The 15,846-nt window shown below is 39.1% G+C and overlaps 1 protein-coding gene across 1 annotated transcript in view; it reads left to right on the top strand.

Moving 5' to 3' along the window:
• The window catches only part of PLCB4 (phospholipase C, beta 4), a 290,061-nt gene extending 274,704 nt beyond the window's left edge, over positions 1-15,357 (top strand). Inside the window, 6 exon segments of the mRNA XM_014546473.1 lie at positions 2,403-2,578; positions 4,094-4,195; positions 7,876-7,933; positions 8,353-8,439; positions 11,431-11,467; positions 13,835-15,357. Coding sequence (XP_014401959.1) covers positions 2,403-2,578; positions 4,094-4,195; positions 7,876-7,933; positions 8,353-8,439; positions 11,431-11,467; positions 13,835-13,923 — 549 coding nt within the window. The 3' untranslated portion in view covers positions 13,924-15,357.
• The last annotated feature ends 489 nt before the right edge of the window (positions 15,358-15,846 follow it).

Raw genomic sequence — 15,846 nt, 5'->3', positions numbered from 1 at the left:
AACATGAGTTTGGGAGACCTTAATTAAATTTGTGGATATTTGGAGAAGTGAATGCTAAGTTCCAGTCAAGAACATAAATAACTAATCCAGTGATAATGGTTAATAAAAACAGAAACAAGCAAAAAACCTTACACTAAAAGGAAATACTGTATAAAATACAGAATATGCTTCCCTATGGAAATAACAATAAACGTATGACAGAAAACCATTTCACTAAGGGATTGAGTAACTCTGATACTCCATCCTAACTTTGCTGTGGAAGTTTGTGATAAGAAAAAATCAATAGTTTATATTCCAAGAGATAAGCCTAATTACCCATATTTCTTCAACGACACAAGAAAATATGAGTTTGGGAGACCTTAATTAAATTTGTGGATATTTGGAAAAGCGAATGCTAAGTTCCAGTCAAGAACATAAATAATTAATCCAGTGATAATGGTTAATAAAAACAAACAAACAGAAAACCTTAAAGAAAGCTCCCAACAATAGCACTTGGTCAAACCAGCCAGCCTCCATGTCTGCATTTGGTTCTGTCATCCAGCCCAGTGACCCTGATGTACACACAGCCAGCCACACGGGTGGAGCTGAAGTTCTCTGTGCTGCTGTGTATTCTGTGTCTGTTCTGCCATGAACTCTATAGAGCAGTAAACTGTGTGTCTTTGAGAGTTGTTCCCCAGTCTCTCTTATTCCCCTTAACTGGAGTGTCTGAGAATTAATGCCTGTACAATATGCCACGATTTTTAGATTCTTTGCTTAAATAGGAAAGTAGAAACTTTGGCCACTAACCAGTTAGCTTTTGTTGCCATACTCAACTGGATGGTTTTTCTACTGATTTCGGCTCATGTGTCTATAGCGAGCTGGATTGGTGGCCTCCCTCAGAGACCTGCTGGTGAGCTGGCTGCTGCTTGCTTTTACCTACATGACCTCTCACCTTCCAGCAGGGAGCACAGGCTCAGTCACAGGGCAGCCTCGTAGAGCACTTCCAGATAGAGCACTTTTCAAGTCTCCAGCCCAGTGACCCTGATGTACACACAGCCAGCCACATGGGTGGAGCTGAAGTTCTCTCTGCTGCTGTGTATTCTGTGTCTGTTCTGCCATGAATTCTATAGAAGCAGTAAACTGTGTGTCTTTGAGAGTTGTTCCCCATTCTCTCTTATTCTCCTTAACTGGAATGTCTGAGAATTAATGCCTGTACAACATGCCAGGATTTTTAGAATCTTTGCATAAATAGGAAAGTAGAAACCTTGGCCACTACCAGTTAGCTTTTACTGCCATACTCAACTGGATGGTTTTTCTACTGATTTCGGCTCATGTGTCTATAGCGAGCTGGATTGGTGGCCTCCCTCAGAGACCTGCTGGTGAGCTGGCTGCTGCTTGCTTTTTCTTATATGGCCTCTCACCTTCCAGCAGGGAGCACAGGTTCTGTCACAGGGCAGCCTTGGGGTTCCAGAGAGAGCACTTTTCAAGCCCCTGCTTGCATCACATTTGCTACTGGCTCAGGACTAAAGCACGTGACAAGGTCAGCCAATAGAGCACTTTTCAAGTCTCTGCTTGCATCACATTTGCTACTGGCTCAGGACTAAAGCACGTGACAAGGTCAGCCAGATTCAAGAAGGAGGGGAAATGGACTGTGGCTCTTGATGAGGGGAGCTGTAAAACACATTGCAAAGAGCATTGATGCAGAGTTGACACAGCACGTCATGATCGAGGAATAAGAGAACCCGCCCCCTTATTTCAGACCTGTGGCTGGTGGAGTGAACCTGGAAAAGCACGAGGTGACCTGCTGCTTGCTTTTTCTTATATGGCCTCTCACCTTCCAGCAGGGAGCACAGGTTCTGTCACAGGGCAGCCTTGGGGTTCCAGAGAGAGCACTTTTCAAGCCCCTGCTTGCATCACATTTGCTACTGGCTCAGGACTAAAGCACGTGACAAGGTCAGCCAGATTCAAGGAGGTGGGGAAATGGACTCTGGCTCTTGATGAGGGGAGCTGTAAAACACATTACAAAGAGCATTGATGCAGGGTTGACACAGTAAGTCATGATCCAGGAATAAGAGAACCCGCCCCCTCATTTCAGACCTGTGGCCTGGTGGCATGAACCTGGAAAAGCACGAGGTGATGAAGGGGATTCTGACAGGCCTGGTAAAGCAGCATAGGCAAAGTTAGGCAGTGAAATAATGGGTCATCGTTAAGTAGTTAGGGCCAAAGTGATTGATTTTTTAAAAATAAGCAATGACGTCCTAATTCCCATTGATTGGTACCTATTTTTTGCAGGTCATAGGTATCCACTGACTCACCAAGTAAACTGGTGGGAGGGATCTAAAATGCATGAATCCTATTGTGCTTGCTGTTCATACCTGAAATCTGAGAATTCCAGGTGGCTCCATCCCCTCTTTCCTACATAGGTCAAAGAGATTGTGGCGCAGCACACAAAGGAGTGGTCAGAAATGATCAACACCCACAGTGCCGAGGAGCAGGAAATCCGGGACCTGCACCTCAGCCAGCAGTGTGAGCTGCTGAGGAAGCTCCTGATCAACGCCCACGAACAGCAAACCCAGCAGCTGAAACTGTCCCACGACAGGTAGGAGAGCTAGCCATCTCCAACATGAGCTCCTAGTGTTTAAAGAACACGGATTTTGCACGTGTGAGTTGAGGTAGTAGGCAAAATCAACCTGACTTGTACTGTGGAGCTTTCATGTATGTCATATCATAGGACTGATGTGAGCAAGATGAACTCTAAGAAATGGCCTCTGCCATCCAAGGGCTTACACGGGTTATGATATGAACACTCACATGAGAATCTAAGTCAAATGACAAGTAGTGTGTGATCCATAGTAAACAGTGTGACAGGACAAAGAGCATCCAGCCCAGAAGAGCACTGCCGCCTCCAAAGTGGCCTTTGGAAGTGACGTGGAGTCTCTGAGAAAGAGAAGAAAGAGAAGGAGGTAAAGACCAACCAGTGAAGCCCCTAGAGAGACTGGGACTGATCTCTCTGTGGCTGATGGTGGAGAGTCCCTCCTGTTGCATTATTAGGACTTCTGTGAGTTTTAGAAAGATAGTCCTAATTACGAAACAGCAATGAAGGATCAGTTTATTTTGGTCTCTCCATGCTTCAGCAAATTGAATATTCCATGTAAACTACCTGCAAATGGTAAGCTAGACCCCTTCCCTGCCCACCCCCCCCACACACACACACACATACACACACCAAGAACATTTATGCCAGTTACTTCTTGTGATTAGGACTTCTGTGAGTTTTAGAAAGATAGTCCTAATCACAAAACAGCAATGAAGGATCAGTTTAATTTGGTCTCTCCATGCTTCAGCAAATTGAATATTACATGTAAACTACCTGCAAATGATAAGCTAGACCCCTTCACCCCAACACACACACACATACACACACCAATAACATTTATGCCAGTTACTTCTTGTAATCACAGCTCTGTTGCAGCGTGCTTGCTTCTCTCTCAGTGCCCACCCCATGCCACAGTTAGGGCCTGTTGATACACATGAAAGAGGAGGAGAGAGAAACGTTATACAAACAAATCAATCAAGAAACTTTAAAAATGCTAAATGTATAAGTTATATGAAATTCCCCATCTTATTTTGGAGGGGTAGATACGGCCATAAGAGCATGAAGTATTTTTGCCATAGTTTCCAATCCTCATTTGAGGCAACTAAATAAGGGCCTGTGGGTTAATGTTCTGTACCCTAACCATTTTACAATAAAGGTGTCCCACTGTCCTCAGGGAGAAGTGTGATCACGAATTGGAGCTCCTTCACCCCTTTTCATGTGATATAAAACAACTCCAAGAGCTCAATAATGAAGAAAAAAGAGTGAACCTAGTCCTGGTTACATGTGGAATATTTTTGTTTGTTTTTAAGTTTTTCTATTTTAGTTAAAGTCGTATAACAGAAAACCTACCATTTTAACCAGTCTTAAGTGTGTAGCATTAAGTGCATTCACACTGTGGTGCCACCATCACCACCATCCATCTCCAGAACGTTTTCATCTTCTCCCACTGAACCTCCGTAGCCATTAAACACTAACCCCCATTCTCTCCCTCCCTATTTGTTTATTTTTAATACATAGGGAAAGCAAGGAAATGAGAGCACACCAGGCTAAGATTTCTATGGAAAATAGCAAAGCCATCAGCCAAGACAAATCTATCAAGAACAAAGCAGAACGGGAAAGGTAAGTGAGAATGCTGTCGGCGGGAATATAGCATAGGCTTAACATTTATGTGTGCCTGCACACACATATGCACATCTGAGATATTAAAACCCTTGTGAGTTTTGGCTAAGACTTCTGCTATTATAACTGCTATGAAGATGTATTACTACTACAGAACAGTCACCTTCTGATTGTTTACTACCACCAGTAAAATCAGTTTACATTCAATATATGTGTGCTCATTTATAAAACATGGCAAAATATCCTTCCCATGTTCCAGTGGGCCCTCCTGCTAGCATCTCACCTGCTCAGGTGCAAGCCCATTCTGGGTGGGTCGGTTCTGAATAGCAGCATGTAAGGGGACTGTCGTCTTCCTTTGATTTATTCACACTGTCATTGACAACAAAGATCATCTCAAAAAGCCCCCTAAGTCCTTGTCTGAGGTTGGGTTTTCTAGAAACAGAGACCAAGACAGGAATTTGGATGCCTGTGATATACAGAGGAAGGGATCTTCAGAGAAGGGGAGTGGGGGAAGCAGGAAGGGGCCAGGCATGGGGCTGAGCAGGGATATGCTCTCCACTAGAATACCTCTTCAGCCCGATCCCAGGCTCTAGAGTTATTTTGCAACATGGTTTCATCTCTTTGAGCCAAGGGTGTCTGGCCTTTGTACTGCTGTGTTAAGACATCAGCACACCATGCTTCACTTTATTTTGCTTCACAGATTTTGCATGTTTTAAAAATTGAAGGCAAGGCCCTCCACCAAAAAAGATTACGACTTGCTCTATTGTGATCCTCACTTTATTGCTGTGGTCTGGAACCAAACCTACAATGTGTAGTGTGCCTGCAGCCATGTTACCCAAAGAGGGAATTAATAGCACTTAAATCCCAGTTCTTAAATTATCTTACATTCTGAGTTACTGGTAACCTAATTAGCAAAGTTTTTTATTTAATATTCTAATTCTGACTTAATATACTTATTTATTATAACTTTGTATCTAGATAGTTCTAAAACACCTGGAAATGGCTGGTTTTTGCTAGAACCATTTTTCTATGCCAACTGGTTATCTTCTACATGTCTTCCTTAGCTCTCTGATTATGAATTTGTAATTTTAATTTTTAGTAGCTTAATAAAGTGGATATATAAAGAACTAAGAATTAAAATTAAAAATTTATAGTCAGAGAGCTAAGAAAGACATATAGAAGCTGAAAACAACTTTTATTCTTGGGTTAAAGGAGACATTTCAACAGAAATTACACAATATTTATAACTGAATGACAATGGAAAGACAATTTATTAATGTGCAAAAGGAAGCTAATGTGCACAGCAAAAGAAACAATCACAAAAATGAAGCCCTACATAATGGGAGAAAATACTTGTAAACCATATATCCAGTAAGGTGTTATTATCCAAAATATATAAGGAACTCATGCAACTCAATGGCAAAATAATAATAATTCAATTAAAAATGGACAGAGGACCTAAGATAATTTTCCAAAGAAGACATACAAATGATCAGCAGGTACATGAAAAGGTGCTAAGTATCACTAATCATCAGGGAGATACAAATGAAAACCACAATGAAATATCACCTCACCTATTAGAATGGCTGTCATCAATAAATCAAGTAAGTATTGGCAAGGATGTGGAGCAAAGTGAACTGTGTACCCTTGGTAGGAATGTCAACTGCACAGCCAGCCACTATGGAAAAGAGTTTGGAGGTTCCTCAAAAAAATGAAAAATAGAACTACCATATGATCCAGCAGCCCCACTTCTGGTTATATATACAAAGGAAATGAAACCACTATCTGGAAGGAGATATCTGGGCCTTTATGTTCTTTATAGCCTTATTCTCAGTAGCCAAGACATAGAAACAACCTAAGTGTCCATCAACGTGTGTGTGTGTGTGTGTGTGTGTGTGTGTGTGTGTGTGTGTAAAGATGGAAATCCTGCAAATTTGCAACAGCATGGGTAGACCTTGAGGATATAATGTTAAGTGAAATAAGGCAGACAGAGAAAGACAAATACTCTATGATCTCATTTACATGTGGAATCTAAAAAATGCCAAACTCATTAGCAGTAGAATGGTGGTTGCCAGGGGCTGAGGAGTGGGGGAAATGGGGAGATGTGGGTTAAAAGAGTAAAAGCTTCCAGTTATAAGGTGAATACGTTCTGGGGACCTATGTCTAGCATGGTGACTGTAGTTAACAGTACTGAATTATATACTTGAAAGTTGCTAAGGGAGTAGGTCTTAAACGTTCTCACCACAAAAAAAAGGAGGTAGCAAAATTAATATTTAGAGTGAAAATTATAGCCTAGATATATAATTTTTTTTAAAAAAATGAAAATTATTGAACTAGACACTCAAATAAAGAGGATATAAAATTATAAAAACAGAATGAACCCAAAAATTCTGATGGGAAGAAATAATAAATTAAAAAGCAGGAAGTATTAAAATAGAGATTAAGAGGCTATAGATAGTATCTGCAAAGCAAAAGCTTGTTATTTGGAAAAAAATCATTAAGTCAATAAATCTCCAGCAAGAGGAATAGAGTGAAAGCACAGATTAGTAACATTAGAATAAAAAGGGTAAATAGCTGCAGATATAATCAATAGTTTTGAAAAACAAGTACTATAAATAATACTGCCAATGAATCTGAAAACAGATGAAATGGACAAGTGCCTAGAAAAAATAGAACTATCAAAACTGACTGGAAAAGAAGAAAACCCGAATCGACCTCCAGCTATTACAGAAATTCAGTCAGTTCTAGGTCTGTTCAGTCGTGAAGAGCACTCCACCTCACTGGTAATCAGAGAGCTGCAGGTGAAAGCAGCAGCATGATGCCATTTCACAAAACCAACAAACTGACAGAAAAGCAAATGTGTGATGGGACCACCCGTGGGTGAAGACATGGAGAAGAGTAGCCCCCAGACGGTATGGATGGGAGTGCACATTGGGGCCGCTGCTTTGAAAGAAGAAGTTGTTCATACCCTTCCAACTTGCAAGTCTGAGTATCTAGGGAAGCCTTTGCTGCATGCACAAGATGTGCCTTACACTTCGTTCACTTCCTCGGTCAACAGATCTGATGGCCCGATGCACCAGATCATTGTAGCTTCATTGTTTGGAAAGAACCTACTATTTATTAATGGCAAAATGGAAATATTGTAGTCTATTCATAAATGAGAAATATCCACATAGCAGATGAAAATAATGGAAGAGCTTGAAACAGCCGTGTCTCTAAAACAAAGCTAAGAGATAAATTATACAGAGAAACCAGATGTGTTACCATTTAGGTAAATTGGAAATATGCAAAATAATATACACTGGCGGCGGCGGCGGCACCTGGGAGCTTGTTGGAAATGGTCCATAACAACATCAGCAAAGTGGTTATGTGTGGAGAGAGAGGAAGGAATGAAAGGGAATCAGAAAGAACACAAAGGGGGCTCTGATGATATCTGTCACACTATTTTCTTTAGAAATATGAGGCAAACATGACAGAACATTAATATTGACTAATCTGAGTGATGGGTATGCATTTTGTTTTTATATTTTGCTCTGTTCATTTCATGTTTCAAAATTTCACAATAAAAATCAGGAAAAGAAAGTGATGATTCTACCCAGACAATTAAATGGAATATAACTCTTTCTTACTTAATCCCAGTCGATGTCATACCAACTGTTATTTGTACCTATTACTTTTAGGCGAGTCAGGGAGTTAAACAGCAGCAACACTAAAAAGTTTCTGGAAGAAAGAAAGAGAGTAAGTATTTTATAATTGTCTTGGCATTCTTCCCTAAAAAACTATAAATAACTCATGCTTAAGTATCAGACTTGTAGCTAATTTGCTTAATTTTATTTTTCTGTACATTAAACATTCTAGCTTCTCTGTATCCTGAAAGCTAAAATGACCATTCTCAAAATGATCATTCTCTAAAATCATTAAGGTAATTATTTGGAACCACTTTATATAGAAAATGCAATATTATTTTCTCAGATTTTAGCAGGAGAGATTTCCCCAGTAAGAATTATGGGTCTAAACTTTCCCCATTTTCAGACTATTTTTTAAAAAATTATAATCTCTCTCACTTTAATTGTAAACTTGAAAGTCATTTCTCATTTATAAACAATGCAGTTTATCAGAATTGTGTGGTTTTTTTGTTTGTTTGTTTGTTTTTGCAGCTCGCAATGAAACAATCCAAAGAAATGGATCAGTTGAAAAAAGTCCAGCTTGAACACCTAGAATTCCTAGAGAAACAGAATGAGCAGGTATTTCACCTAAAAAGTGTAAAAAGACCTAGGCAGCCAGCCAGCTTTGGAAGGCACAGACCACACGGCCTACAGGGACCACTCTGCTAATGCCCGTGTCTGGTAGTGGCGTGGAAAGGTGGCTAGAAAAAAGCGGTGCCTCTTACTGTATTTTCCTGGTCCCATCCAACTAGAGCAGAAAGCATTCTTTTTTGAAGTGGAAGAGGAATGTGGCTGTGGAAAAAAAAAGAATCAAAAGTCATCATTTGAATAGATTATGGGGGTTCTCAGAATGACATTACTGAGAGGAGGAAAAAGGAGAGGTCACAAATTGTTTCTCTAATTTCATTTATATGTTTATCATTTGCAACCTAGAGGCAAGTGATGTTATGTTTAAAAGCAAATGAGAGAAACCACCTATTGTCTTCCTCCACCTAAAAATGCAGTTAGAAAGCCTCCCTAGGGCTTACAGGTGGGACCTAAAGGCATGAGCCACCACAACTCTGGAAACCACTTGATCTGAGTGGTTACCATAGTCTTGGTGCTTTTTCCAGCAAGGCAAAACACTAAATGGAGAAGCACATGTAAATAAAAAGTTATCCAAAATCCAACCGTTCACTTAGGCCATCAGGCATATGCCCAGCACCTAGAGACATGTATGTGTAAGCATGGTACAGATGGGATCCATCCCATACAGGCCCCAGCCCATCAGCCATCCACAGTTTCATTTCAATTTGATAGAAATACCTCTAGCTTCTAATGCAAAAGGGACCCTCAATAGCAGTTTAAATTTGTCTCAGTTCAAACTCTACTCTTTAGGTGTAGCTGGTTTGGAAGTTATTATTTCTAGATAGTTCATTTCTGTCTAGAAACTTGAAAGATGAAATTACTTTCACTGCCTTGCTCTTTCCTGATTCCTCCCATCAGTAAAGCAATTCTAGTTAAGGTATATTTTTTTTTCAGAGCCAATGACTCCCATTGAAGAACCCTTATGTAGGATTACGCTAAAAAATATACCTTTGAGAAAGTAAAACCTGGTTTTATTGTACATTGAAATTGGATAACAAATAAATTCATCATCTTGTTTCAGGTTCTTTACTTTTGGGGATAGATGGTTGATTCGTGACCATACTTCTGAGTTATGTTTCACATTTCCTTTTCAGCTAAATGCTTCTTTTCATGAACAGTCCACAGATCCCCACGGGGGACAATCAGTGTTTATTGTCCCATGGGTCCAAGTCATTTGACCAACTCATAGATACATCAAGTTCTGGTACAAATTACCTGGTTTATGTTTTTGCTCTTAAAGCACTTCTCAGGAAATGTTCCCTGGGGAAATGGGACTATGAATAAAGGTAAAGCCACCATTTCCAAAACATTAGAATCTACTTTAGTAATCGGGTCTGGGTGGGGATAAAGATGCCTTAGAAGAAGGCACAATGAAGGTAAGGCACGGTTATGTTTCAGTTAACTAAATTAAGAAACGACTTAGAAATGATTATGTTGCTTAGCAACAAGTTTGACTAAAGACTGTAAATGTGCTAAAAATTACTCATCACTATAATAATGGTGTTTTTCAGAGCTAGGGAATACAATTACCTAGTGTTTTTTAGTTTCAGTGCTAAATAAAGTACATTTAAAAAAACCACTGAGTTTTATCCTAAGACATGGATAATTCTAACCATACCAGAGTTCTGGCATTAAATTATTGGATTAGTAGTAACTGTGTTGATTGGATCATACTGGGAGGATAGTGGTTTTTGTTCCAAAAATTCATATAATGCCTTTTAATATGTCATAAGTAATGTCTACCACCTACAACTGATACTTTGAGTCACTGAAGCTTAGGGAAATGCAGAACATGAGGAGGCTTGAGGTTTGATGGAGATTTAATTAAATTCAATGAAAAGAAATTCAAGAAATATTGATGCATCTGACAGATATGGAATTTGGACTTAAATTTCTGTGTTAAGCCTTGCTATACAAACATGGCCTATTCTATAACAAAGTCAATCAGATCTTTCTAGTATATACTTTTTGCCCTCAATTCAGTTAGTCAGTATGTTACAGCACTCTCACAGACACAGTGAGGAAGGTACAAACAGTGACTTCGTTTTTTCCTCTCGTAAGACAAGGTCTGGAACCATGTAGGACAGATCCCTCTGTAATCAATTAATCATTTCACTGGCAGAAAACAGTTCCTGTCTCCAGATAACTTTGTCCCCACAAACTTTCCTAGTAATCTCCCAAACGATTGTTAAACCCCAAGACCTTTCTGTCTCTAAGCCAAAGACAGATTCATTTTAACATTCTCCCATAATACCTCCCTATCAGGTTTCTTAATGCTTCCCTGGGACCCTGCTCCTTTAAATTCTCCCATTCCCCCAAAGCAAAGCATGGAGTGGGTCTGTTTAGTTAGGCAGACCCATGCGGAGGGCACTGGCAGAAACAATCAAGTTTTAATATATTTTGGTCCTGATTCTGGATCCTAACTCATATGTCCTTTTTAAAGCCACCTAAAGGCCTTCCCTACTTGGTCAGCCAGTCATTCATTTACTAATAAAACTCCGTAGTTCTGTTTAAGTTTCCCCATAGACCTCCCAACCACACAGCATCGCATCCCCATCTTGACATGTACCATTTCAAACACTAACAGCTTCATTCCTTTCACACCCAAGTTTTAAGAGTTGGTTTTTGTCATCATTCCTAACACTTTACAGGGAGACGTGAGGGATCTCGCTGGAGGGAGAGCTCCCGACTCACTGCTACAGAGGAGAGGCACAGTCCAGGCTAACAGGCATCGGTCGTTTTTTTTGTTTTTTGTTCTTTATGTTGAGATCAACTCTGGGGGAAAAGTGTCACTGATGGTTGTATACATGTTTTATTCTTAGCCTTTTGCTTTTCTGTATATGGTTTTTTGCATTCATTTCTCAAGTTCACTTCAGTATTCATTTATTTTCTTTGTTTTGTATGTATGACTCAATTTTGACATGACTATTTTTGTACAAACAGCTTTTGAAATCCTGTCACGCAGTGTCCCAAACTCAAGGTAGGACTGAAATTCTGATCAGCGAGTCGTTGCTTTCCTTCTCAACTACGTCAGCATTCTCGGGGTAGATTCCATTTATGATTTGCATCCTGGAATCCTGGTCAGAAACGAATTAATATTTCAAGGGTTTGGATATCAAAGCTTGATTCTTTCATGCTTGGATTTCTAATGTAATATTCATACTGAAATGCCCCAAATCTTTAGAGAATTATTTCTGATAGAGTTTTAGCAGCATTTCCTATCACAGACTGGGAAACTCGAGTCATGGTAATGAAGACATACCCAGGCAGCAAGAACCATTATCATTTGGACCAACCACAGCTAAGCCTGGCCATGGACTCAGATGTTTCACAAACACTACAATGACTGGAGTTAATTTTTAAAGCACCCCACTAAAAGTTCATCGGTGGTTTTAATGACAGAGAGCTATGGTCTGTGTGCAGGAACATTATATAATGGCATTCTGCAATGACTCTTGTCATGCTTTCTGCTAGATCCAGTCTGCCAAAGACCTTAATCACCCTTCATAAGTAAGGTGACCAAATAATTGATTGTTTGAACCAGGATAATTTTGAGAATAAAAGAGGGGTGCTGTTCATAATTGCCAGCACTATAGAAATAAACTGGGATTGTCCCAGGCAAATGGGAATAAATGGTCACCCTGCTCATATGAGAACTTTGCTCTTGGAATAATCTTTTAATGCCATATGGTTCTTCCTTCTCAACTGTGTTCAATTTGTCTTTAAATGCTAAAGGGGGAGGAGCATAGGAAATCCTTTATTACTATTTACTAAATATAAAATATATTTAATTTTTAGTACTGATAATGTCTCTCTATCATCTTTTATGAATACCATTTGTCATAGTTTCATGTTTGTATATTTTTCTCCATTTCTTCATTTCTCTATTAGAGTATTATTATACCGTAAGCATAAAAAATATCTGGGCAGAGGAAACCATCCATCCCAAATGTAACCAGAAAAATGTAATTCTTTGGTGTTGTTATAGTCATCCTCACCAAAGTGAAATTTTAATTTTTAACATAAAAATATGAATAGAAAATCACTGTATGGCTCATGGGTTAAACTAATTTTATACAGGACTTTGTTTGGGACATTTACATACTCCTAATATGATCTGTAGAGTTGACCAAACCTCCTACTGACTTTCTTTTATTTGAAATATCTAAGTAGACATCAATAGTAACATCAAGAACTTCAAATATCCTCCTGTGAGTTATATCTTTATATATCCATGATTCCATTCTTAAAAGTCTTTTATTTCAAAGTGGTGTGTCACTAAAAGAGAAGAGGGGAACTTTAATCCTCCAAAAGATACATGGATGGAAATGGACCAATTGTTTTTCCTTGTATTGCCAATCAATTATTTGTCACCAGAACCTTGCCCCCATCTGACTTTTTTCTACCTCCCAAATCAGCTGGTTTTCTTAGTGACAGTCTTAATTCATGAGATTGAGCTCACCATGGCCTACTTCCTAGGGTAACTGGTAAAAAATTAATTATCCCTGAGAAATGAGAGTTGTAGGGATAGATTTTGGACAAAAGAATTCCAAGGACCCTACATACTCCTGGAACATTCTGTTTGCAGGATACTCCAGCCAAACCAATATCCTCCCACCTAAACTTCTCCATCAGTTAGATTCCAAGGGAAGGACTTTTAATTAAATTTCAGGCTATTTGTGAATAAATCATGCATAAGCAATACTTATTATAAAAGTGATCGAATAATCTATGCACAGTCAAGGCAACATGTCAATCTGTAGAAACTAAAGCAAAGAAACATTTGGACGCAACATAGTCTAAATAACAAGTGACTGGCTCAGCCTCTTTTCAAATGGTTTTCCTGGCACTGTGTAGACTAATTCTTCTCAAGCTTTAATGAATATAAAAATATCCTGGGGATCCTATTAACACATTGTGGACAGATCACGAGAATTCTCACTTCATATTACACAGTGTGTTACAAAATATCATACTTTAAAAAGGTATTAACTTGTAAGAACATGTAGTAAATAACTTCAAAATGCAATGGGTATTTAATTTGAAAGCGTGCCTTTAACATTTATGTAAAACGTTTTTTGTACTCATTCAATAAAACGTATCTGGCCACTGGGTAAAGCTAGCAATAAAACTACTGGTCCGCAATGTGTTAAGATGCAGATGCCGACTCAGTAGGTCTGGGGTAGAATCCATGATTCTGCCTTCCTCAGGTGATCTCAGGCGATGCTGATGCTGATGGTTCATAGACCACTCACAGCATCAGATTTACAGGAGAAGAGAGGCCAGGGATGGTCTATGCCTTCGGGAGACGATTTCCACATGTAAGGCCATGTTTCTGATGTTACAGGCGAAGGAGATGCAGCAGATGGTGAAATTGGAAGCCGAGATGGACCGCAGACCAGCAACAGTTGTATGAAACTCCAGAACACAAACTGAGGCAGCAAAACCCACAACATCAAAAGCTCACCCCCAAACATCTAAACACAAAGTCCATGGAAGAAAGTCGTCTTTTGTGTTTGTCCCCTTCATGTATAGACAAGCTGTTACCCGAAACCACCGACTTATATACTTCTAGTTCACATATTGAATTTCCTTGGTCAACCAAAAGTAGCTACAAACCCACCAAAATTACCATTCCAGTAAGGCAGAGTTTAACCATTGACAATACAACTTAAACATGTTCGCTATCAAAATACCATCACAAGTAAGTGAGCCTGGTGTTAACAACTCTGTTTCGTGATGCATTAGGACATGTTTGAGCTGCAGCAAAAATAGTGCATTAGCAATTTAACTGCAACTGCATGCACTAGAGAGAAAAACAAAACTCTGTCAACAAATTCATCAGCAGAAGTGGTGATCGGCTAGACAAATAATTTTGCGGAATTTTTCTACATCTAAGTTACCTCATCAGTAAGTGCCATGTCTCTACCATGCCATAAGAAGCTAATTTCCTGTGAAAGTTGTGGAAGTTATTAGAAAAATAGAGCAGTATACCTGTGCCAAAGCTCATCAGTGCTCAAAGGAAAACTCTGTTAGGCACATCTAAGAAAGTTTACACCTGACATTGCTTTCTAGGAATTGTTTCAGCCGATTCCAGCTCTTATAATTCACTATTCCACCTTCAAGATTGTGAAGTGGTATTGGCAAACGTTTGCAAATGTGACCATGTATAAAGTATTTATACTCCTAATTGACACTGTTATAGAGCAGATCATCTAAGTATTGCCACATGACAAGATTAGTAAACAGGACTACTAGAACTATGTTTGCATGATACACAAGCACCAGTTAAGAGTTATCCGTACAGACACAGTTAACCTACCGCCAAATCAATACTGGTTAAATAAATGTATGGCACAGAATATAATTTGACTCTCAAGACTTTTAGCATAACAAAAAAGTCTATATATATGTGTATATGAATTATGTGGGCATTCTTGATACTTTAACTTCTAGTTTCAGAAAAAAATACATAACTAATTTAATTTTACACAAAAATATTTATGCAGATTTTCAGAATTTCATATCAGGAAATAACCTTTTTATGTCTGTTAAAATATCCAAACAATTTGCTACAGTGTTAATCTGCATGGTCTTTCAGCCCGCTGTAGTGGTGTTGCAGACAGCGCATGAAAAGTGTTCCGCTGGGAATTGAGCCGGCTGGCTGCTAACGCTGAGAGGAGCGCAAGGAAAGCTGGTAGTCTCGAACCAATCAGATTACTGATTCTGGGACACCAAACACCAACCGAATTGCTGTATATGCTTGTACAAACTGATTCTGTGTTCCTCTGAACAAAGCAGAGAAAAGTATGTTCTCATCAATAATGAAATTAAACTTCCAACTTCTCTAATAAAAAGTTAAAACACCTAGTCACCTGTCAGAGTATTTCCTCCCAGGGATGCTTTCCAGTCACCTTTTTGCCTTTTTCATAAGTCATAGAGATCATCACTTCATCGCTTTCAAAAGGGGCTTATTCATGCCCCCGAAACATTTTTCCTCCCAAATGATGCAAAACAGGCTAATTTGGTTGACTCCCAAGTGTAAAAACACTTGTTTTTCTTTTGCTCATACTGACAAGTTTGAATTGGCTTCTGTGAAATTTCTTTGGCTCCATCCAAATGTCCTTCTCCGTAAGATAATGGAGTTAGACTAAATATCTTTCAGCACCAGCATCCCATGAAAAATTATGGTTATTAAAATAGCACCACAGTTAAATTGCCAATCTTTTTATTTTTTTAATCCTCACTGGAGGATATTTTTTCCATTGATTTTTATAGAGAGTGGGAGGGAGAGATGGTGGGAAGGAGGGAGGGAAGGGCGTGATGGGAGAGAAGAGAGAGAGAGAGAGAGAGAGTCAT

Source organism: Myotis brandtii, unplaced genomic scaffold (genome assembly GCF_000412655.1).
Source record: "Myotis brandtii unplaced genomic scaffold, ASM41265v1 scaffold45, whole genome shotgun sequence".
NCBI classification, from domain to species: Eukaryota; Metazoa; Chordata; class Mammalia; order Chiroptera; family Vespertilionidae; genus Myotis; species Myotis brandtii.
This window is presented reverse-complemented; position numbering and strand designations above follow the sequence as displayed.